Source organism: Gopherus evgoodei, chromosome 11 (genome assembly GCF_007399415.2).
Source record: "Gopherus evgoodei ecotype Sinaloan lineage chromosome 11, rGopEvg1_v1.p, whole genome shotgun sequence".
Taxonomy (NCBI): Eukaryota; Metazoa; Chordata; order Testudines; family Testudinidae; genus Gopherus; species Gopherus evgoodei.
Window position 1 is genome coordinate 62,978,489 of NC_044332.1, and position 23,594 is coordinate 63,002,082.

A 23,594-nucleotide genomic window follows, 5' to 3' on the forward strand; every position below is an offset into this window, starting at 1 on the left:
ATTTTAACTGGAAAACTAGCATACACAGGCCCAGAAAAGGGTGCTCTCTCGTGGGGCCACTAGATGGTGATACAGCATTGCACTTTCCTATTTTCTGGTTTATGTGGATTTTGATTATCCCATCTAGCTCTAGTCCCAATTAGATCGGATAAATGGGTTTCTGCTGTACTGTTTTGATTTATAACAGTGTTTACCTTATGAAATTAATAAACACCATGTGTGTCCCCAGAGGGGACAGAGTCTTGGGGTTGGTCAGGGTATTGATAAGGGGATGAAGAGTTTTTCATCTTTATATTGTCAATTCAAATCCAACCCAAGCTGGAAGTGACTGAAGTCATTACTATGATGATGAGAAGGAGATTCAGAAGTCTGTGTTAAATGAGCTAGTAACCTCAATACAGTTCCAGGTAAGCAGGTGTCCCCATCACACAAACTACATCAAATGCCATAACTGTTTGCAGTCTTAGCTGAGGTGCCAATGGCTGAATGGGAAAGAGTCTTAGCTAAAAGAATTAAGGGACATTAGAAAGGCAATCCAGGGAAACATGCCAATGGCTGTGCATTTTCTATTCTAGGAAACTGAGATTTCCGTCTCCAGAGCTACTGGTCTGGCGCATTTTACAAAAAATGTTTTTTTTAAAAATGAGTCATCATGTAGGTTATTTTCAATCTGTGCGCCCTTCAAACACTGCCTTCTTCATAACCATCCCTTGTTGATTTTATCATGAAGAGGCGTTTTGCTTTTTTTTTCCTAGGCAAGTTAAAAGGAGGTTAACTATAGTAGTATTCCCAACCCTGCTGTAAAGAAAAATACTAGTCCAAAACATTTTACTAAAACTACAGTAAGGTAATCTACTACAATGTAGGAGTAGTAAAATTCTTCTAAGATACTGACAGGGTTTGGAATTATTACTGGAGATGAGTGGACTATTTATAAAGGCATCCCAGCATCCATTGCTATGTAATGTGGAGAAACCAGTAGCTATGCTGAAGCATACACCTGGATAACCGTTATCACTTAACGTCCAAGTTCAGCAAAAGAAAATTTTAACACACATGGGAATAACATGGTGGATGAGGAAGTAGGGCAACCAGCTCCCCCAGTCTATTTTAGATTTCTGTCATGTGGACTGAATTCGGTAGTCACATTTTAATCTGTTTCCATGTGTTAGTACAGTAGCCTGGGTGCACAGTCAGATTAAAAAATGTATAAGGTCATATAAGTTAATAATATCACACACTTATTCACAATGATCTTATAATATAAATAAGAAACAGCCTTGGGGAATCACTGGTGTAGAAGTGCTAGCTGAAGTCATATGAGGAAATCAAATGACATGGAAAATATCAAGATACAAGAGTTAAGGTCAGATTACAGAGCATCCAAGGAAATCAAGAAATGAGAGAAGGGAAAATGAGATGCCATTTAAAAGAGATGCTGAGAGAGTGGGTTAGCAAAGTATACTCCTGAGGGAAGTCTGTGCCACTGTGCATATGCAGAATTTATGTCCCCTGCAGATTTCTTTGCTTCTCCGCAGAAAAATGACTTTCTGATGGGGCGCAATGGGAAACCACCAAGAGGGTCATGCGACCCTCCCCAGCAATATGTTTTGGGTGCCCAGTGCAGCCAGCAGAGAGGTAAATCACTGTGGGGCAGGACGGCAGGACTGGGGAAGACCCGGCTGGAGGCTCCTACCCTGTGCCAGGCTCAGCTGCTAGTCTCGGCTGAGCTGGGGAGGACAGATCTTCCTCTTTCCTTGCACAGCATCCAGGGCCATGTCAGACCAACCCCTAGATTTCTCCCTTGGCGGTAGGAAGCTCTGCAAACTCCCTCCCCCTACCTCTGTGCAGCCAGTTTCCTGTCCTCCCCAATGCCATGCTGGAGCCTCCACATTTATTTGACAAACAAAATTTGCAGAATTTTGAACTTTTTGGAAAATTTTTTATTTGGTGGCGCAGAATGCCCTCAAGAGTAAAAGTAGGAGAAACAAGGGTGCATAATGTCAGGGAAATCAAGTTTAGAGAGAAAACAGAGGAGGAGATAGATCAGCCCTGTCAAAGAATGAGAACAGAAGTGTCTTTTTAATTTAACTAAGAGAAGGTCAGTAGTAACCATAGTAAGGACTGTTTGTGAAGGCAGGAGAGAGTGAGTGTAAGCCAGACTCGATGGGATCCAGGAGAGAGCTGGAGGAGAGGAAGTGAAGGCAATTAGAGCATGCTCTAGGATCTGAGAGACAAGGGGAAGAAGGGAGGCAGGACACTAAACTGAAGCTCGTTCAGCAGCAGGAGTTGGTTAAAATAAGAGAAGAGAGGGGAATCATACAGAGCAGAAATGGCTCCACGAAAAAGGGAGGGAGACAAATAGATGGAACAAAAGGATGAGAGGAGGCAAACAGCAATGCAGGGGAATAAAAATTGAAAGCTTAGGGGCAAAAAGTTAAAGAATAGATTTCAGAGTCATAGCAGCAGAGATGAGAAGAGGGTAGAAATGGAGCAAGAGAAGAGATAGGTTGGATGCCAGTGGGATCTTGACCTGGACACGAGGGAAGACATAAAAGAGCAGATGCTAGAAAGAAGGATTAAGAGAATTGAAGGTGAAGAGGAGCTAAAGGGAGCTGACAGCATAAGAACTGGTCAAAGAGGAGAAGTAAAGCTCTTAAAAAGAAAGAGGGCAGAACTGAAAGATAAAAGAGTTCATTTAATGTTGAGCGAGTCAGTAGGAGCACAGCGAAAGAGTGGGGTGGAGGAAGTGAGTGCAGGGGAAGAGATAGTTGGGATGTGGTGCTTGTGCAAGTTACATCCTGTTAGCTGATAGTCTTACTCAATATTACAGGACTGCATTAATTCACTGTACTGGTATGCAGTTCTGTGGAAAGAAAATCGAAATAAGCAGAGCCATGCTGACGCTAAATTAAAAAAACACTATAATTTAAGGAAGACTAGCGTAATAAAAATTAATTTTTAATAAAACATCTCCAACTATTCATTTAAAATTTGATGTCTGCAAGATGATTTACAAATGCACAGCCATATGTATGGCTTTTGTTTACTTCTTTTGCTAGTCTGTTTCTTTCCATATATATTCTATGAAAGCAAGTAGGCCTGTCTGAAGAATTGTGACAGTTAAAATGGCTGCCTCCCTCAAGACAAGCCACAATTGCCATAGGAAGACAGGATCTGAGCTGCTATCTGATAGTACTGGCATAAATTTCAGTTGATAAATTAGGCAATAACTGTGGTGTAAATTTGGAGGGAAAAGTGGATGATGAGCAAGGATGACGTCTGCATTTTTAGGAAGTTAAAAGGAGATTTTTCTCCCTACATCTACTGGCTTCAAAACTGATAAGTACAATCAAAGTATGCTATAAATACAATGTGTAAGAACAGTGTAAAAGGAGGGGAAAGGGCAAGCTCATGGTCAGCAGCAATCTCTAATAACCATGGAAGTGCTAGCTTGGAAGGCTGATCTTTACTAAAAAAATTCCCCTGAACTTTTCTTCCAATCAGTACCTACAGAGAATCCACAGAGGCGGAAAAAAAGTCCTTTACATACTATTTAAGGTAGGGATAGTGTTCAGTGAGAATACTACTAGCTCAGTTTTTTGAAATATACTAAAAAGGAAACTAAATATGTAATAACCCCAAATCTTCCAAAAAAAATTACATGGACAATAACCATTTATGAAGAATACTCATCTGTCAAAAAGCACTGGGTGTTCACTGGCTGTAATTATAAAAGTATTTTTATGCGAATTGTGGTTGAATATATTACATTGTAATTTTCCTGGAGTGATTTCCTCAAAGATTCATAGGAATGTAGGGCTGGAAGGAGCCTCATGAAGTCAAATCCAGCCTCCTGGGATGAGGCAGGACCAAGTAAAACTTGACCATCCCTGACAGATGTTTGCCGAACCTGTTCTTAAAAACCTCCAATGATGGTGATTTCACATTCTCCCTTGGAAGCCTATTCCAGAGGTTAGCTACCCCTTAGAGTTGGAAAGTTCTTCCTAATACCTAACCTAAATCTTCCTTGCTGAAGATTAAGCCCATTACTTCTTGTCCTTCCTTCCATGGACATGGAGAACAATTGATCATTGTCCTCTTTATAAGAGCCCTTAACATATTTGAAGATTATTATCATGTCTCTTCTCAGTTTTCTTTTCTCAATAATAAACATGCCCAGGCATTTTTAACATTTCTTCATAGGTCAGGTTTTCTAAACCTGACATCATTTTTGTTGCTTTCCTTTGGATTCTCTCTAATTTGTTCACACCTTTCTTCAAGTGTGGTGCCCAAAACTGGATACAGTATTTCAGCTGAGGCCTCGCTGGTGCTAAGTACAGTGGGAGGATTACCTCCTGTGATTAAACATATGACCTTCCAGTTAATACACTGCAGAATGATATTAGCCTTTTTTGAAGCTGTACCACATTGCTGACACGTGTTCAACTCATGATCCACTAAAACTCAAGACTGCATATTCCATATTCAGATATTTTCCAAAACAGAACACAAAAAATTCTGGCACCCCCCCCCCCCACTCCGGAAACTACAAAACATATAAAAGACTATTTAAAATGCATTGCATATTTTTTCTTTCTTGGATTAGAGATGAGGTTGTGAGCGGCATGAGACAAATAGCCTGATAGCCATATGGGAGTTCGGAAGGCACCTGCAAGCCTCAAAGTATTTCTTTTTAGCTGTGGTATTCTATGATTATAGCCAATTCTATTTCACTTAGATGAGGGAGAAGTGCTATGGGCTTCACTCACATTCTACACAGTCGTCCTGTTCTGATCAGGCAGACAGTGTTCTCTCTTCAGTCATTTATACTGCCCTGAACTCCAGACAGAAAGTCACTTGAAGGTCACCCAAGTTTCCCTCATTTTTCCACACAAAATTTTAGGCTCTCTCAGCAGCCTTTCATACAGTTGATCGCAACACAAGCTAAGAACAAACGTGTCCATCTTGCTAACCATTGCACTCCATAACTGATGTACAGGGATCGCCTTTAGAGATTTAGAAAAACTATACCATTACTGCGTTGGGAAATAAAAGGGTCTGAAGTACAGTCTAGAGGTTAAAGGGGAATATGAATGAGAGCCTGCAACAGAATCCAGATCTTGTGGCTTTCAGCAAGTTACTTAAGATATCCAGATCTCTGTTACTCTGTTTGTAAATGCCGCCTGGCTCACATGGCTGTAGCAATGATGGGGTGTAACCAGGATCCTGGGGGGCAGGGGACGCTGAGATTACTCAGTTAGGGCAAACTGCAAAGAATGGAGCAGGCAATCTGCAAAGCTGGTGGTTATTCTGATACTTAGATCTATCAAGCTCACAACAAAACAGCCTCTATAATACCTTACTGGTTACCCAGAAGCTGAAAACACAGTTCCCGCAAAGCAACCCAGCCTTGGGCTCCCTCCCAGACAGGCAAATCAAATATGATGAAGATTACTGAAAATCTTGTTCATCATAAAAAAGTTCTACCAATCAAAAGGACTGGACACATTACCCACCAAGTTAATGAATACTTCAGATCTTACCCAAAGACATGCTTACAGCCAATTCTTATTAACTAAAATTTATTAAAAAAGAAAAAAAGAGTATTGGTTAAAAGATCATTATACATACAGACATGAACAGAGTCCTTAGGTCAGCTTAATAAGAGAGATGGTAAGCTTTAGCATTACAAAAAGTCCTTTTCAGAATCAGTTCATCAGCTTATAGTCCTATGGCCAAATATTCAATATCAGGGCTGTCCAAATGGGACTGGAGATCTCAGTCTCACAACTCAAACTTCCCCCCGAATAAAGCTTAAGCAGATCTGAGATGAAAGAATCAGGTCCCAAGAGTTTTGAATAAGAGATTTTTGCAGGCACTTGACAGCGTCAGTGTTGGGTGAACAATAGGCTTTTGAAGTAACCTTCTACACCTCTACCTCAATATAACACTGTCCTTGGGAGCAAAAATCTTACCGTGTTATAGGTGAAACCGTGTTATATTGAACTTGCTTTGATCCACCGGAGTGCGCAGTTCCCTCCCACTGAGCACTGCTTTACCGCGTTATATCCAATTCGTGTTATATTGGTGTTATATCGAGGTAGCGGTGTATTTCCTAAGCATTACTGGTAATTAGCTACATGGATTAACAAAGTAATTGCCTATCTCCCACCATTTGCAGGTGATATACTATATACTTCAAAGAGAAATCAAGGCAGTGATATCAGTATATTTATAGTTCATTTAAATGTTAAGATCTTTGGATCTCTGAATTAACAGAACACAGCACAGACAGGAGCTGTTTGGTTACATTGTTACCCCCTAAAAATATATATGTAAACACACAAAAAACACGATCATTAACTACTACTGTCTCCAAAGGTTGAATCAAGGTCATTAGCCTTCAAGTTGCTTAACCCTTTTTGGCCCTGTGTCACTGGGGGTATGGGAATTATACCAGCTCCACAATGCCATGTATCAGGATTCTACTTTAATTTGTAGTTCTGTTCTGAAGTCACTCTGAATTGGCAGTGTGCTGTCCAATATTATTGTCTCAATTATTTCAGTTCTAATCCGTTTAGTTACAAGTCAACTGAAGTTGCTTTTAACTGCCAATCCTGCAAACTCAGCTTGGAAGTCAAAATGGCTCTCTCTTTCTTCTGTATCATCCTCAGTAATGAAGGTTCTTCAGGCAAAATTATGTCCCCACTGATACCAGTGCAACCTCAATCCCCCCTTCAATAGGTACAAACTGATTGGAATTAGACCAAGAATTATGTCATAATACACAAGCAGCAACAGAGACCAGCTGTGCTCTTGGCACAGTAGAACTAAACAGGAGTACCAAGCAGTAAAGGTAACATATACAAACCTTTACAGATCCAAGAGCTTTATAAGCATGAATATAAGTTCCTATATGGCAACTGAAATACTACAGCTCCATTTAATAGATAAGGAAATAGACACAAAAATTAACTGATTTGCTCAAGGTCATAAACCAAGTTAATGGCACAGCCAATCCTAAAACCTAGGTCTTCCAACTTCCTGTGTGATGCTATAAACTCAGTGGTTCTCAACCCATGGGCCACCTGTGGCCCAAGCTGCACACAGCTACAACCCATGTGACATCGTCAGGGCCATACAGGTAATATATCTATTGTATGGATGCGGCTCATGTAACAAAGAGCTGTACATGCAGCCCACAATGGTAAATAGATAGAGAACCACTGCTCTAACCATTACAGTTGCTGATCAGAAGCTAGACAAACATATGCACTAGGTAGGATTTATATAATTTTAGTTAAGTGATCTGTTCTGATACAAAATATAAAGAAAACAGCATAAATAGATTACTTGAGTTCAACTCTACTCATAACAACAAACGACAAGGCCACTAAACAGATAAAGCAACCACAAACTAAGCCAACCGCACAGACATGTTGGTCCGATGGATTTCATCACCCAAATATGCTTCCCTCTCCACTCCCAGAAGACAAACCGGTCTGTAAGGGGTATACTTTACATGTGTGTGTTCACAGGGCTGACTGCATGCCAGACAACAAATACATGTTAACAAGCAAACAATATGTTTTAATACAACCAAACGTGCTATCATACATCTAGGACCCCTGAGAATGTAGGTCATAATTACAGGATATTGGAGATGCTATCTTGGACAGTAGTGACTCTGAAAAAGACTTGGGGGTTTAGGTGGATAAAGAGCTTCACAGGAGCTCCCAGTGCAATGCTGTGACCAAAAGCCCTAATGTAATCCTTGGATACATAAACAAGGGAATATCAAGTAAGAGTAGGGAGGTTATAGTACCTCCACAGTTGGCAGTAGTGTGACCACGCTAATGGAACACTATGTCCAGTTCTGGTGTCCACAATGCAAGAAGGATTTGCAAAATTGGAGAGGGTCAGAGAAGACCCAAAAGATGATTAAAGGACTGGAAAATGAAAACACTTTACAGTGAATGTCTCAGAGCTCAATCTGTTTATAATAAAGAGAAGGTTAAAGAGTGACTTCCACCATCTGTAAGTACTTATGTGGGGAACAGAAATTTGATAATGGAGTGCTCTTCTATCTAGCAGACAACTATATAACTAGTTCTAATTGCTGGAAGTTGAAGCTAGACAAATTCAGATTAGAAATAAGGCACATATTTAACAACAGTGCAATTAATAATTGGACCAATTTACCAAGAATTGTCATGGATTCTACATCACCGGAAATTTTAAAATTAAGATAGGGTTTTGTTTTTTTTTTCTAAAAGCTACGCTCTAGTCCTATGGCCTGTGTTATACAGGAGATCAAACCAGATGATCACAATGATCACTTCTGGCCTTATAATTAGTAATCCATGTTGCCAGAGTAGGGTAGACAGATTAAAGAACTGAAAAAATATGTATGTATAAATCAAGTACTGAGCAACAACTTTGTTTACGAGATCTGACTACACTTGACGGTGCATACATCGACAGGCTGTTCTGTTGACTCGCACAACTAATTGGGTCAGGAAGTATAGATGATTATCAGATCCAACTATTCTTGAGAGTCTGAATTACGCTTTTGGTACTGATAAACAGATCATGAACTGTAATCCCAAAAGCCTGAACTAGAACAGACTCAAAATTAATGGATTTCTCTTCTGCTTAGATGTGTTCTGGGGAAAAATCTTCATTATGCAAAAAGGGAAACAACAACAACAACAACAAGAAAACTAATGAAATCTTTCTTCAGTCATGAACCAAACAGAAAAATCACCAAGTCTGTACCATTACAGTCACAAGAATTACTTTTTTTTTTTAAATAAGTGAGGATTTCAAGAGGATTAGATTTGTATGAACATATTCTGAGGGATCACAAGCACAAATGCACTGCTGACTAATATCCACATGGTTTAATACGTCAGCTAATGAACAGAGACTCTGCCCTTCCCATTGCCCCAAGGATCCTATAATAGACAACTAAAGTGGATAGTTGGCAAGTGGGCAACAGGGTGTTTATCAATCTGTGTAAGTATCTTTTCTTCTGAAGTGCTGCCCTCTTAAATGGGCTTAATGCAGCACAGCTATTCTCAATGGGAAGCATGATCAGAAATACTAAATGATTTAATAGTATGTTTGGACAGCATAGTTTCCTAGGCCAAGTAAGATTAATTCTTAGTTCTCAAAACTTCTCTCTCCAGGGATCATCAGCGGAAGTTTCATGTGAAAAGGGGAGTCAATCAATCATCCATTCCAAAGGCAAAAGGCTTCATGTTTAAATGAAGCAAGATTTCAGCTCCCTATTTGCTTATTTTGTCATCAGTTGTAACTCAGAGGCTTCTCCCTGTCCATGTCAGTTGTGATAAGCCTGAGAATTTACTCACAGCAACTGTCTTAGTCCTGTATTCTGAAAGACCTTGGAGCACTGTACCAGTATAAATGGAGCAGTAGTTTTAAGGTAACCACATTTCATCTTTACTCTAAGGAACAGCGTTTTTAGGTGCAGGAAATCAGAATCCAGACAATAGCCAGCTTCATTGAGTTAGATGAAATCCTTCCTCCACATCCCTTACTGCCAGACATTCCCCCCGTTTTGAGAAATAGCAGCAAACTGATGCCAAAGTAGCACTTCTTGTTTATGGACTCCTCCCGCTCCTTCTATATGCAATACTGCCTTACCCTCAGTCACCCAGGGGAACATAACAGTTTATTCTGGAAACCTCCCTTTCCGCAACCCCAGATACCCATGTAACATTTGTTCCTGTTATTTACCAAGAAGCTCACAAATACTACATCAAAAGTTGAAACCTCATAATAGAACAAGATCCCTTAAGTAGTTTTATCTGGACAGGACAGATTGATAAATTGCCTCAGAGGCTCAAAGCAGCAGGCAAAAACAACTCTTCCTTCTAATAGCATCAAGGACACACCCTGAGTGAGCAGTAAGGGATGACCTGTTAGGCCACGTCCAGACTACCCGCTGTATCGGCGGGTAAAAATCAATTGCTTGGAGATCGATATATCGCGTCTAATCTAGACGCGATATATCGATCCCTGAGCGCGCTTATATCGATTCTGGAACTCCATCAACCCCAATGGAGTTCCGGAATCGATAGGGAGAGCCGCGAACATCGATCCCACGCGGTGTGGACGAGTGAGTAATCCGATCTTAGATATTCGACTTCAGCTACATTATTCACGCAGCTGAAGTTGCGTATCTAAGATCGATTCCCCCCCCCCCCCCCGTAGTGTGGACCAGCCCTTACTTTTGGAGAATTACTGAGCTGCTGAGGTACCAGCATCCAATCAGCTGAGGGATGTTGCAACAAATATTAGTGTGACATTACGCCCCAAATTCTTGTAGAAATATTGTTAATATGATTATAGCATATCTAAGATGTATTCTATGCAAGATGGGTCATGTGAGATGTTGGAAAGGTTATGATTTACTGATCATCATATTTGCATGCATGTATCATTTTTGTATCTGAAGTTAGGAATATTGTGTATGCACCAATTACAAATGTGTTTATACCTGGGGAACGCCCGCTGGCCAGAATGCAATCAGTCTAGATTGCTGGCTGGAAAGGGCCATTAGGAAAAACAGGTCTTTGAAGATGCTTATCTCCCACCTTCCTGGAAAGCCTTCCTGTGGATTCTGCAAATAGACTGAGTTATGGCTGCAGGGTCATATGATCAAGTCACCTGATATTGGACTCCATGATAAAATTAGTACTTTCCACAGGCTGGAGTGGAAATGCCATATGCAAAACCTATTTAAGGCAGGGGATGACATAATGAGTGTTCGTTCTTCACCTGATCCCGCTCAGGACAACATCTAAGAAACAAAGACAAAGGGGGAGAGAAGGATTGAGCCCAGGCTGGAAGGGTATCTAGCCTGTGAATGAAATATCTGAAGTTTTAAGCTGCAGCAAGTGCAGCTGGCCTTCAAGAATCTCTGCAGTCTGACTAAAACAACACTTCAGGTGAGAATTTGCACTTGTAGCTAGTCTCTTTAGTATTTTAAACTTAGATTGCGTGTTTGTTTTATTCACTAAATGATCTGTTCGCTATCCCTTATCACTTAAAATCTAACCTTTTGTAGTTAATAAACTTGCTTTTGTTTTCTCTAAAAACCAGTCTGTGGAATTCATATCTGGGGGACAGGGGTGGCAAAAAGATGTGCATACCTTCCTACACACTGAGGGAGGGGGCAAATTTCAATGAGCTTACACTGTATAGTTCTCTGTGCAGTGCAAGAATATACAATTTTGGGTTTACAATCTAGAGGGGGTGTGCACTTTAGTGCTGGGCAATTCCTTACCCAAGCTTTCTTATGCAGAGCTGTTCTCAACATGTGTGTGAAACTGCAGCTGGGCGTGTCCCTACCTGTGTGTGTGCTGGTAAAGTGCACTCTGAAGACTGAGGGAGGGCTTGGTTTATAGTAAAAATAAGTAGTTTATTTAACAAAGAACAGAGATTTGAGGAGAGGCAAGTAGAATTAAGGGAAACAAATCGTTGCATGTAAAACAGACCCATAACATGCTTTCTAGAGCCTTAACTTAACTAACTAGGCATTATGTCATGTCATATAGAGCAAAAGCCCACCCAAAATCCTTCCTGCATATACAGCCAGGATTCACCATCAGACCCGGGATTCCTATAAACCCCTATGCACCCCTTATGCCCCTCTATGGGTTGGTATTAAGGGGTTCCTGGGTCACAGGTACAAAGACTTTTGGTACCAACAAAGAAAGCAGTGCCAGAGCAGTCTGTTTTGACAAAGCCTGCAGTGCCCGATGGAAGGATGAGCCCCAGTAGTGTTTGCCTGGGGTATCTGCTCTTGGGCCTGACACTGAGGGTAGCACTGAGCTGAGGCAGCAAGATGAGTCTCAGATCTCTTTATAGAGGATGCAAGAGGACGACTTTGAAACTCCCAGGTGTCCTAAAATGGCCTGACAAAAGCTGAAGGAAGCCAAATGACCTTGCAGACTTACCTGTCTGCCATTCCTCAACAAAGGAGGGGAAGGTCCATCAAATTGTGCACCAGGATGCTACTTGAGCCTCTCCCAGGCACACCTGTCTCTGGAAAGATAGCTAGGTAGCTTGAACCCCCCATGGAGTTTGGCACCCGACATGGCCTGGAGCATAATAAAATGCAAGTGGTCCCAACTACTTGAACTATATTATAAATAATTAACTAAACTAACAATGAGATGTTAGCCTAACTAGCTTGTGCACAATTGAAAGAATTTGTTTCACTCTCAGCAGCAGTAGCAGCAAAGGAATTAAGGTGATTAGGGTGTGTGGTTCCTTTATGTAGACTGAACCAATGACATCATTCTAACAATAGCAGGATATTGTGCCCCCAGTTATTGCTCCTCAGCTTGCTGCTAGAGGGACTAGGCCCCATAAATGTTAATGTGTGATGGCTGCCATTGTGAGAACACACCAGGGATTGGCCTGGGACCTCCAGGGATAAAAGCATGAGCTGTTACAGCGCCAGCTAAGGAGACAAAACTCTGGAGCTGAAGGCTGTGGCAATTCATATCCTCTGTGGATCGGGCCACAAAGGAAGGCTTAACTAACACGCACAAACACACCAGTAGGTTATGTCAGGCTGCCCAGAGGAGCAGGGCAGGGGGCCCCCAAGTGGGGCAGGGGCCCCCAAGAGAATGCTCCGGCCCCAGCCCTGCCTCCGCCTTCCTCCATCCCCCGGCACCTCAGCGTGCCATGTCCAGGAGCGGCCCTGGATAGAGCTAAAGTGGCGTGGCTCAGGTGGGGCCTGAGCTCCTCCCTGCTCAGAGCCACATGGTAAGGTGGCGGGGCTGCGAGCTCCGGGCCGATCGTCGGGAACTTAGGCCACGCTGGAGCCAGGCTGCTGCAGCACTGTCCAGGGCCGCTCCTGGATGCAGCTCGCTGAGGCTCCAGGAGAGGAGGCAGGCGGGGGTAAGCAGCATGGCAGGGGACTGGTGTGGGAGGGGCTGGCTAAGGGGCAGGGAGTCCTGGGGACAGTCAGGGCACAGAGAGGGGGCAGAGGTTCTGGGAGGTTGGTCAGGGGATGTGGAACAGGGGGTTGGATCGTGGGTGTTCTGGGGGTCTGTCAGGACTTGGCTCTGTGTGGGGGGGGGTTGGGGCAGTCAGGGGACAGGGAACAGGGGGTTGGTGGGTGGTGATGGTTGGGGAGGGGCTCTCGGGGGAGCGTGAGGGGACAAGGAGCAGGATGGGTTGGGGATTCTGATGGGGGCAGGCGGGGGGCAGGAAGTGGATGGGGGTCGGATAGGGGGCAGGGCCAGGCTGTTTGGGGAGGCACAGCCTTCCTTACCCTAAAGATCATTCAGCAGTTTGGGCTAAGTTAATTTTAGTACCTTGTATCCATTCACATGCATGGGCTATTTTGAGCATTTCAGTTTTCACAACATAGGCTCATCCCAGATTCTGGAACAAGCTCAAATGCCTAGTTCGTGGAGTATGTACATAAGCTATACTAAAGACAAACCCACAGTAACTGTCTCCAGTTTGTGAGGGACCCCATGGAGCCAGACTCTAGGAAACAGATACATTCATGGAGGTTAAGTCCATTAACGGCTATTAGCGAGGATGGGAAAGAAATGGTGTCTCTAGCCTCTTTGTCAGAGGGTGGAGGTGGACAGCAGGAGAGAGATCACTTGATCATTACCTGTTAGGTTCACTCCCTCTGGGGCACTTGGCATTGGCCACTGTTGGTAGACAGGATACTGGGCTGAATGGACCTTTGGTCTGACCCAGTATGGCCATTCTTATGTTCTAAGCTAAATGAACCCAAAGTTATGGAGACAGATGAGAGTCAAGGAAGCCAGCAGAGTATCAGAAACCTGGAAAAATCTCTGACTGGATGGGCTCAGGCGTTTGGTCACAAGCTGAAGTGGTTCAAAAGTTTTGGAATTTTATTAAGCAGAATTTTTTTATTGTTTCTTTAAGAAACACAGCAAGCAGCAAATATTTGGCCACACACTTCTGAAACCCCAAACCATGTTCAAGTTTTGGCAGACTAATTTCAGCTTTTCAATTAAAAAAAAAAAAAACAACAACAAATTTTGAAGGAAAGCAGACATTGTCCGTGATTTTTTTCTGCTTTTTAAAAAGCCCTGGCTTTCAATCCAAAAAAAGTTTTGATGGAAAATATTTGTCCAACCCTTTTAATGAGTTTTAGTGCCTGAGAAGGTGTAAAGGTGACTTGAAAAGAGGTTCTCTCAAAACTGGGTTTGTGCCGAGATGCAGACGGTTTTAAATGTTTTTCTTCCCAGGGCTGCCTGGGGGGAGGGGGAAGGGCAGTGAGGCAATTTGCCTCAGGCCTCACAAGAGCCCACACAAGAATATAGTATTCTACAGTATTGCAAGCTTTTTTTTATGGAAGGGTCCCCTGAATCCTCTGGGAGGGCCCTGGTTATGTACTTCCTTTGCTCATAGGAGGTTCATCCTGAGTCTCTGAGTCCAACAGCAGTTTTAATCTCAGACAAGATTCCACTTACATAATGGCTGAGAGCTTGGCCAACATAGTGGGAATTGAACTGGGAACACCAAAACCTAAAAGCATGAGCTACTACATCATGAGCTAAAGAGCCCCGGCTCTGGAGCTAGCAGTCGTAGCAGACTCATATCCTCTGCAGATCACCACACTCTGGGACCTGTCAGATTCTCAGCAGTGGGTTACAAATGCAGAGAGACACTGCTTCCTTTTAGGAAGCAGAACTATTGTCAAGACAAGCTAAATATTAATACTCCCTTTCCAGATATGATAGCTGTACAACATCAAGGTCAATTAAGCACAAAGCTGATTCTTTGCAAGGGAGCACGAGAAGCGATATTTCCAGAGCTTTAAAGTGAGAGCGTGAATAGGTTCCACATAACCTTATGATCAGAACATTGAACAGCCTGCTGTCAAATACAAGAAAAACTTTCTGCAGCATGCAGAATAAATCACTGAAAGAGAGTTGCTTATGACACAGGTCAGGTTTACAAAAGGCTCTGCACCACTTCAAATCCCTGCAATGTATCTTTAATACTTACTGTGTCTCCCTCAAATCACTCTGATAAAACTGTAAAGACTAATTTTGTTCCCAGTAAATAAAACAAAACAAGCTTCCTATTCACTGGGTTGTGTAAAAAAAGTCCTTTATCCAAGCAAGCGAAATGCTATACAAAACTCAGAATTCCATTGTGCCTCACTATGGTTCATCGGCACGCATAAGCATATACATTACTGAAAACTGTAGCATTTTTACAACCAAAGTAAAGTGGACAGATATTGTGCAGACATTTTCAGACCCACTTCCCCCCTCTGCCCTTTTAGCTAGGCAGATGCCCCTTTTACTTACAAAGCTCCACAAATGCACAGTAGATAACCCTTTGAAGTTATTGCTTATTTCCAGACAAAGGACTTATTAGAAATTCATGAGGCAACTTATTGTGAGTCTTGAGATTTATGTCTTTTTCCCCTGATCAAAATGAATTGACAAAGATGCAATAAATAAATAATAATAAAATGTAACTCACCTTCCAGAAGTTATCTACTTTGCCATAAACAAGTGACTGATTCTGCCTTTTGATGTCATTAATGGTGTTAACGTCACTGGAATTCAGATGCTGCTCCACCACAAACCCAAGGAAGCTGTTATCTGGAGTGTGAGCTGCAAGAAAGAAAGGAGAGACTGTTTATTACATGAAGTAATAAGCACTGGGATTTTAATATGTGGTCATCATCAGAAGAGTGACTTCCATGGAAATGTCTCCTCGCTTGACAAATCTGCTCCCTGCATGGATATTCAGAGATATATTTGCTTACTTTATTGACAATATTAATTCTTACTACTTTTAAGTCCAACAGATCCAAAACAGCAATAGGAGTAAGTCATTTTTTTCTTACTCATTCATCACCAGTAATAAAAATTCTGAAGCTGGAACTTGATTAACAGTACTGTTTATAATGTTTAGCTTTATGCTACAGATGAAAGATGATGGTGTCTGAGCCAGAAGTACCCCAGTTTGACTTTCAGACCTCATTACAACTTGCAGAAGTGGCAATTAGAAAAACACTATCTTTACATTTGTAAAGTGAGCTGTAAGACACTGAGGAACAATTAACATGAAAGTCTATGCTGTCTTAATTATTACTACATACAGTCACCAGTTAGAGTTTAACTGTACTTAAGTGTTGTTCAAATTTTACTTCCCAAAGTGGAAGAGGAGCCAACACAAAACACGGCACAAATCACTTTAATATCGTGTCTCCATTTTAATTATTTCATGTAAAATCACAAAGAATACACAGAGGAGAGATGTAAGAGGTTAATATGAATTTTACTGTCTAGATCACATAATCCTTATAAATACTGGGTGTAAATCTGGCCCCATTGAAGTCAATGGGGTTTGTTCATTAATTTCAATGGAGTTAGATTTCACCCATTATTCTTCTAAATTAAAATTATTTATTGGTGCATTACATTCTAAAAAGGACACATTTCATAAAAATTTTCTGTGACCTTGCCTTCTGTATAAGTCTTTTCTTACCAGCAACATCCAATGACTCTAGCCACCATTCTTTGGATGTATATAGAGATGTTACAGGTCCCCATGAGTGTAAGAATTCCCGCCTCTCCTATTATAAAGTGTTCAACTAGAGAGGGACTACCATATTAAGAAGAAGTGGTTACTCACCCTGTGCAGTAACTGTGGTTCTTCTAAACATGTCCCCTGTCGGTGCTTCACTTCAGTTCATGTGCACTCCACATACTTCTGATCAGAAATTTTCATTAGTAGCATCCATTCAGCCACGGAGGTGCCCTAGTCATCCTTTGTCCCACAGCAAAGCTATATAAGCTGCATGTGAACCACCCTCAGTTCCCTCTACATTGCCAGTCTCTTAAGAAACACCAAAGCAGAGGGGAAGGAGGACAGGTAGTGGCACACTCACAGGGTCACGCATCTCAAAGAACCACAGTTACTGCACAGGATGAGTATGGGTGCTTCATGTCAGGTGACTTCCAAGCAGAACCCCCAAAAGGAGGCATTTCAGAATCTAGTTCATAACTGAGAAAAGAACTGCGCTGCTAACTGTCACATGTCATCTAGAGGCATTGATTAAAGCAGTGTCTGGGAGCTACGTACAGAAGATCATGCAGATCTCAGATACAGGGACATTTTTAAGGAGGGCCACAGATGTAGTCTGAGACCTCTTAGCACGTGCTGACACACCAGGAGGAGGTGGAATGCTGGCAACAACATAATATGCAATAATATATAGAGATCCATTTTGACAGTCTCTGGGTAGAAATAGCAGATCCTTTAGATCTGTCTGCAAACAAAATGAATAGTCTTGGAGATTTCCTGAATGATTTAGTCCTATCCAGGTAGAATGCCAGCACCCACCAGATATCTAGAATGTGGACAGCAGTATTCAAAATGGAATTATGTGGTTTTGGAAAGAAAATTGGCAAATAAGTAATCTGATTCAGTAGTCTGAAACCCAGATAATACTTTAGGAAGGAATCTGCGATGTGACTGTAAGGAAATCTTGTTAAATATTGTGAAAGGAGGTCTGCCATTAATGTCCCAATTTCACCCACTCTTCAGGCTGATGTAATAGTTACTACAAAGGCTAACTACATAGATGAGTTTAATAAGGAGCATAATGCCACTTGTTCAAATGGGAATTTCATGAGATTTCTAAGAACAAAATTGAAGTCCCAAACCAGAGCAGGGGCTTTCATCTGTGGAAAATATTTCCCAATCCCTTCATGAACATTAAAGTTGGAGGACGAGCAAACACTGAGAGTCCCTTATTGTGGAATCCCTCGAGACAATCCCTCTTGAGACAATCCTGTTTTTCCTTTAAATGCAGAGGTCCTCCAGAACTAGCAGAAGAGGGGCAGAGCGAGGAACAACTTTCTGGAGGTTGCATCAATGACTGACTACATCTATTCCCTTTTTTGAAGGCAAGTATTTCTGATATTACTAAATGGTAGAGTCCATCTTCTGGCTCTTCCCCAACAAGCATCGAGGAGCCACATCTTGAGGTGGAGACTTCTCAGATCAGGCAGCAGCCGGATGCAAGCAACAGGAGATGAGGAAATACTGGAAGATTAATCGCTGGGCACACTGATAGGTGAAGCAAGTCAGGAAACCATGTCTGCCTCGACCATGTCAAGTCTATTAGAATGACTCTGGCTTCATTCATCTTGTTCACCACGCTGAGAATAAGAGGCGTGGGGGAAACATGTAAAAGAGCTTTTATTTCCAAGGGAGGAGGAAGGCATCCCCCCAATTAATTGAGGCCTAAGCTCTTCCCTTTGAACAGGTAGTACTTTTTGTTTGAAGATGTGGTACAGAGGTCCACTGAGAATTCCTATGTTCAAAGTATGTCAGTAAAAATCAGAGTCCAACTCCCATTTTTTGTCTTGGTGAAAAGACCTGCTGAGATCATTGGCTGTGATGAAATTCTTGTGTGATGCCTTATGCATCAGTTCCATACCTTTATTGCCTTTGATGCAGAGGGAATGGGATCTCATCCCCTCCGGAATGCAGGACACGTCGTTGGTCATGACTCTGATAGACTTGTCTTTGATGAAAGACAGAAAGCGATGGTAAGCATTTCTAAATCATCTAAATTCCAACAGGTTGATGTGGAGAGTGGTTTCTTGGGTAACTATCCACCCTGTACTGTATGAGCACTGAGGTGTGCCCCCATCCTGTTACCTGAAATTGGGACAGCTAGTAAGCTTAGGGAGGACTAATGACCCACCAGAGTTTGGCAGAAAGCTATCAATATAATAAACATGCTAAGTTCAAAAGAAGGGTGTGTGTGTCACACTCACACTCGCATACTCACGCTCCCAGGACAGGCACGGCACTGGAGATGTCAGGATTCTTCAAGGTAAGCGTCCCACAGCACAGCGATGGATGATGCGATTAAGATAAGTCTTCCCGAGGCACGATGGAATGCACTGCGGCAAACCACTGGCCAGGCAGTGCGGGTGAAAGGCCTTCACTGGAGGTACAAGCTTGTGAGTGCACTGCTGAGCACATGGCCCCTTCCCCTTTTAAGGAACTGCTTCTTATGGCCTGTGATTAGAGATAACTTGGCCATGTCTGGTTGGTTACACTTCACCTTGGGCAATGTCCATGCAGTGTCCATGCACTGGGTGTGTGAGCGCTGCCTAATTAGAGTCCCAGACACTTTGTCTACCTGGGAGCTCTTTTGATCTTCCAGCTGTTTTAGCAGCCCATTCACTCCACAAGCATTCTAGGAGGGAGGGGGAGGGGGGAAGCAACTTCACAGATATTCAAAGAGAGAGAGAGGAGACAAAGTGCCCTGGGGGAAGGTATAAACAGATCTTTTGAACGTACAGGTTATATAGAGCATACAGATCACTGCTGCTCCTACACACATCCCAACACAGATGCCTCTGTCATTACGTGACACCAGCTGAAAGAAGAAACTCCAGCACCTACATTTTTATGATCTTGCCACCAGTCTAAGGAGCGTTTCACCTGTTGGGGAACTGATATTTGTTTGTCTAAGTTGTCTAAGTTGTGTCTGTTCGATGAACAAGCTATTCTGAGCCATCTCTAGAGACAGTGAAGGCATAATCTTGCATGATTTGTCACAAAAGTGCAAGCTACCATGTGACCCAGAAGCTGAAGAGAGTTTGTTACTGAGATATGGGGGTTCATCTGAATAGACCTGACAAGGTCTGACAGTGCTAAGAACTGTCCCTGGGAAGAAATGCCCTGGCTGCCAGGGAATCCAGGGATGCCCCTATAAACTATAATTTTATTGGTAGTCAGCATGGATTTTCCACATTCATTTCAAAGCCAAAGTCCTAGAATAAGGCAACGTCCTCCATGTGGCAGAGAGCACCTCCTTATAAGACCGACCCTTGAACAGCCAATCGTTGAGGCCCAAAAAAAAACTACAATTGGCTGTCGATTCAGGTACGTGGCCACTACTGCTAGAAACTTTGAGAACCGCTTGAAGCTGAGGGAGACGCCAAATGTGGAGCACTCAGTATTGAAAGTGTCCTGTATATAATGAAATGCAGGTACTTCTGTGGGAGAGTATGAATAGCTATGTGGACGTACGTTGCATCTTGAAGGTGAAGAGCCAAAAACCAACCCCCCGAACTCTAGTGAAGGAATTACACCTGCCAGACACCATCCGAACTTTTGGGACCTCACAAATCTGTTTAGGAGTCTTGCATCCTAGATTGGTCCCTATCCTCCATTTTTCTTTGGCACAAAGAAGTACCCTGAGTAGAAACCTCTTCTTTTGTGCTTAGTGGGAACAGGTTCTATGCTCCTGTATGAAGGAGGGAGTTTATTTGCTGTCTTAGAAAGAGCTTGGATGGGAAAGAGGGATGAGGAGGAGGAAGGGAGGTCAAGTTGATGGCGTAATCTGTTATTACTTCCAGAACCATTACTCCGAGCTTGTCAGAAATAGAAGAGATGGTCTCTGCATTGGGGGTGTGCAAATGATTGCAGCTGACAGTCTAGGGAAGGGGGAGGGTTCAAACCCTCAATCATCCCATCAAGAAGCAGCATCCGCTACCGCGGCCTGCTCCAAACTAGGGTCTGATGGATTAGAGGAACTTTCTCTGGAACCTTCATCTCTTCCTTAGAGGTTCCAGAGGTCTCTCTAAAAAAAGAAGAATTGCATGAGGCAGGATGTTTGGGCCGTTTGGGATCTACTAAATTTTCTTCTCTTTGAATGAGTGTAGATGGCCAATGAATGCAACGTGGCTCCACAGGGTTTTAGAGTGTGTAGTGACTTGTTGGTATTCTCCGCAAACAAATTCAGTCCATCAAATGGGAGGCCCTCTATCATAGTCTGGACTTCTGGGGAACCAGAAAACTGGAGCCAGGATGCCCTGCACATCATCATTGCTGTGGAGATTAATGAGCCATGGTGCATCCTGAGAGTTTTGGACCAGGAGGACAGCTTGAACGATTGTTGTGGCCAGTAACTGTCCCTCAGCAATAACTGCCTGGAATTGTTCCCTTTTGTCTGGAGGAAGGTGCTGAACAAAACCAAACCCTGTATAATGTGTGAAGCTGTATTTGGGCATTAGTTCCTCACATACGATAGCTAAACTCGCATGCAGGGTACTACAGAAATCAAATATGATTATGGGGCTTCAGTAGTTCATTCTTGAAAATCAGGAAACTGACTGACACCATAGAAAAGACAAGTTTATATACACCCAATATCTTTTTATGTCACTGGTGGATCTCTCACAATTTCAGTAAAATGGACAGAATGTAAGGATTCACAAGTAAAATGCAAGAATTTCAGAGGATAAATCATGCAGAAAAAGTTTTATATATAATATTTACATATTAAATTGCTTTTTGAGTAAGAAAAACATAGATAGTTATAGATACAGTAGTTTGTGGATGACATTAAAGTTGCCAAAGTAGACTTATGCATTTATTGTCAGGATCTGTGATTTCCGGTCTCAACACATGAATACAAGAAATACTGATGCACCCAGAGGCACAAGGCTACAAGGAAGACTTCTAGGAAAACAATTTAATGCACATTATACAGACAATGAAATCCTCTCAGTTATTATATTCTCTATTTAGGACTATTGTGCCTTGAATAAACTACATGAAATCCAATTATAATTACCTTTTCACAAAAAATATTTCAGCTACAGTCAGACAGAGAACTTCCAGACCACAGAAATTGACAGTGGTATTTAACAATGAAGAGTGCAGAGAGAATGCTACTGATCAAGGGCACCTTTTCCATTTTCTTTTGTTTTAGGAAACGGATGCAAAGGAATGGGAAGGAAATACAAAGTTAAAAGAAAACACTAACATTGTTAGTTTGCATTACTGCACTTACACGAAAACACGTAGAAAGGGAAACAGAATCTCATGCTTCCGGATAACTCAGAGGACTGGCAATAAAATGTACAACATTTTTCCAGTAAGTTACTATAAAAATATGGCCCATTTTAGTCATCATATTTGCTTTATGTGAAAAGTTGTGTTCCAGTCCAGATTGAAATAGCTTTATCTAAAATTGGCTCCGTTAAGAATTTCTACCAACTTTTGCCTGCCTGATTCCTGCTTGCTTGATTTTTATCCAGTAGTAATTTTTTGCCCTCATAAACAAAGCCCTAGAAATAAAGCTGAGTTACAATCACATTGTAAAATCTTTACTGATAAGTATTTTAAGGTCACAACCCAATAAAAGATTGTGCTACCTCTGGGTGAGTGAGAGGCCAAGAAAGCTGGCTCTTTTCCATCAGATTTAGCAAGATGTCAAATCCTTGAAGGTCTCCAGCACTGCAATTGCACATGCTTCAGAATGAGTTTGGTTGACTTATATCTTTACCATCTCTGTTGTGATAAAATGCCAAGTACTGAGGAATCAGAATATCCACCATATATAGAATTTTAAAAATTGGATGAATATTATCTGGTAAACACCAATAGTTTATACATACATATACTGTTTTGAATATAATTTATGAAGTTGTTCTGCGCAGGAGTAGTAGTAAATCCTAGTATATATGCAACACTTTAAGAACTATTAAACCTCTCAAAATCTGTGAAAATGGATAACTATTACCCACATTTAAGAAGGGAGGAAACTAAGAGGGGAAAAAAAGGTTATGCCATAAAGAGAATCAGATCCATAGCTGAGATTAGCTATCAGTACTCGTGTATCCAAGCCTGCTGCTCAGACCACTGGATGTACACTCAATTGGTAAAAACAATATTTACTGTTTTGCTGCATTAAAAATATTTTTCCTTTAAATAAAGAGAATTCCCTGTGCATTAAAGAGAGAAACTAAGAACAACCTACAGATGATGGGCACAGGATTGCCCTTGCAACTGTTATCCCAATGCACCACCATTCTGAGCTGTTATCTTGTGCAGGGCCTCATGCAGAAAGTTATGTACCAACAGTATTAAATAATGCCTCACAAATGAGCCCTGGTTTTAAATTTTTATTTGTGACATGAACCAAGAATATGAGATTAGGTCACCAGAAGCAAAAGCCACATTTGCTCAACCATCCACCATCTCTCAAACCCTGCCTAGAATTGTCCTGTTCAGTAACATCTCCTAGTCACAAATCATATTTTTTGTTACTTGCCACTAAACAATTGTGAATGCAGCTCCTTTATTTGTTGAACAACTTTCACTGTACTTCTCTAGGACTCTATGCATAGTGCATGACGCACTAAATGTGTCTCAGATTTTTACAGAGCAGTTAAATTCAACAGCATGGTAGACAGCAAGTAGCCATGACTTGGCAAGTAGCCTCAAATATAGTCAACAATGAAAAAGCAAATAAGGAGTTCTTTTACAGAATCTGCAACAATGAGGCACTCCCATTAATTCAGGGACAAGCTTCACAGTGTTCTAAATAAATTGGGTTTGGTTTACTTTCCACTGTCAGCACTTGCACAGTAGATAAGTCTTGCTCTCGTGAAGATTGGCAGCATATTGGCAACACTCTCAAAATGTTCCTGAGCTATTTCTCAGATACACTGTCCCAGATCTCTCTCGACATTCGGCAAACATGTAATTCTTCCTTTCATTCC

General features: G+C 41.8%; 1 protein-coding gene across 5 annotated transcripts in view; it reads right to left on the bottom strand.

Moving 5' to 3' along the window:
- Window positions 1–23,594, bottom strand: part of MGAT5 (alpha-1,6-mannosylglycoprotein 6-beta-N-acetylglucosaminyltransferase) — a 172,701-nt gene that overhangs the window by 49,396 nt on the left and 99,711 nt on the right. For all 5 annotated transcript variants that reach the window (XR_004002604.1, XR_004002602.1, XR_004002603.1 and 2 more), the window contains exon 10: window positions 15,529–15,662. Coding sequence is in view for 1 of the 5 variants with exons in the window: in XM_030579978.1 (XP_030435838.1) it covers window positions 15,529–15,662 (134 nt within the window). In the remaining 4 variants the exon portion in view is untranslated. The remainder of the gene's footprint in view (window positions 1–15,528; window positions 15,663–23,594) is intronic.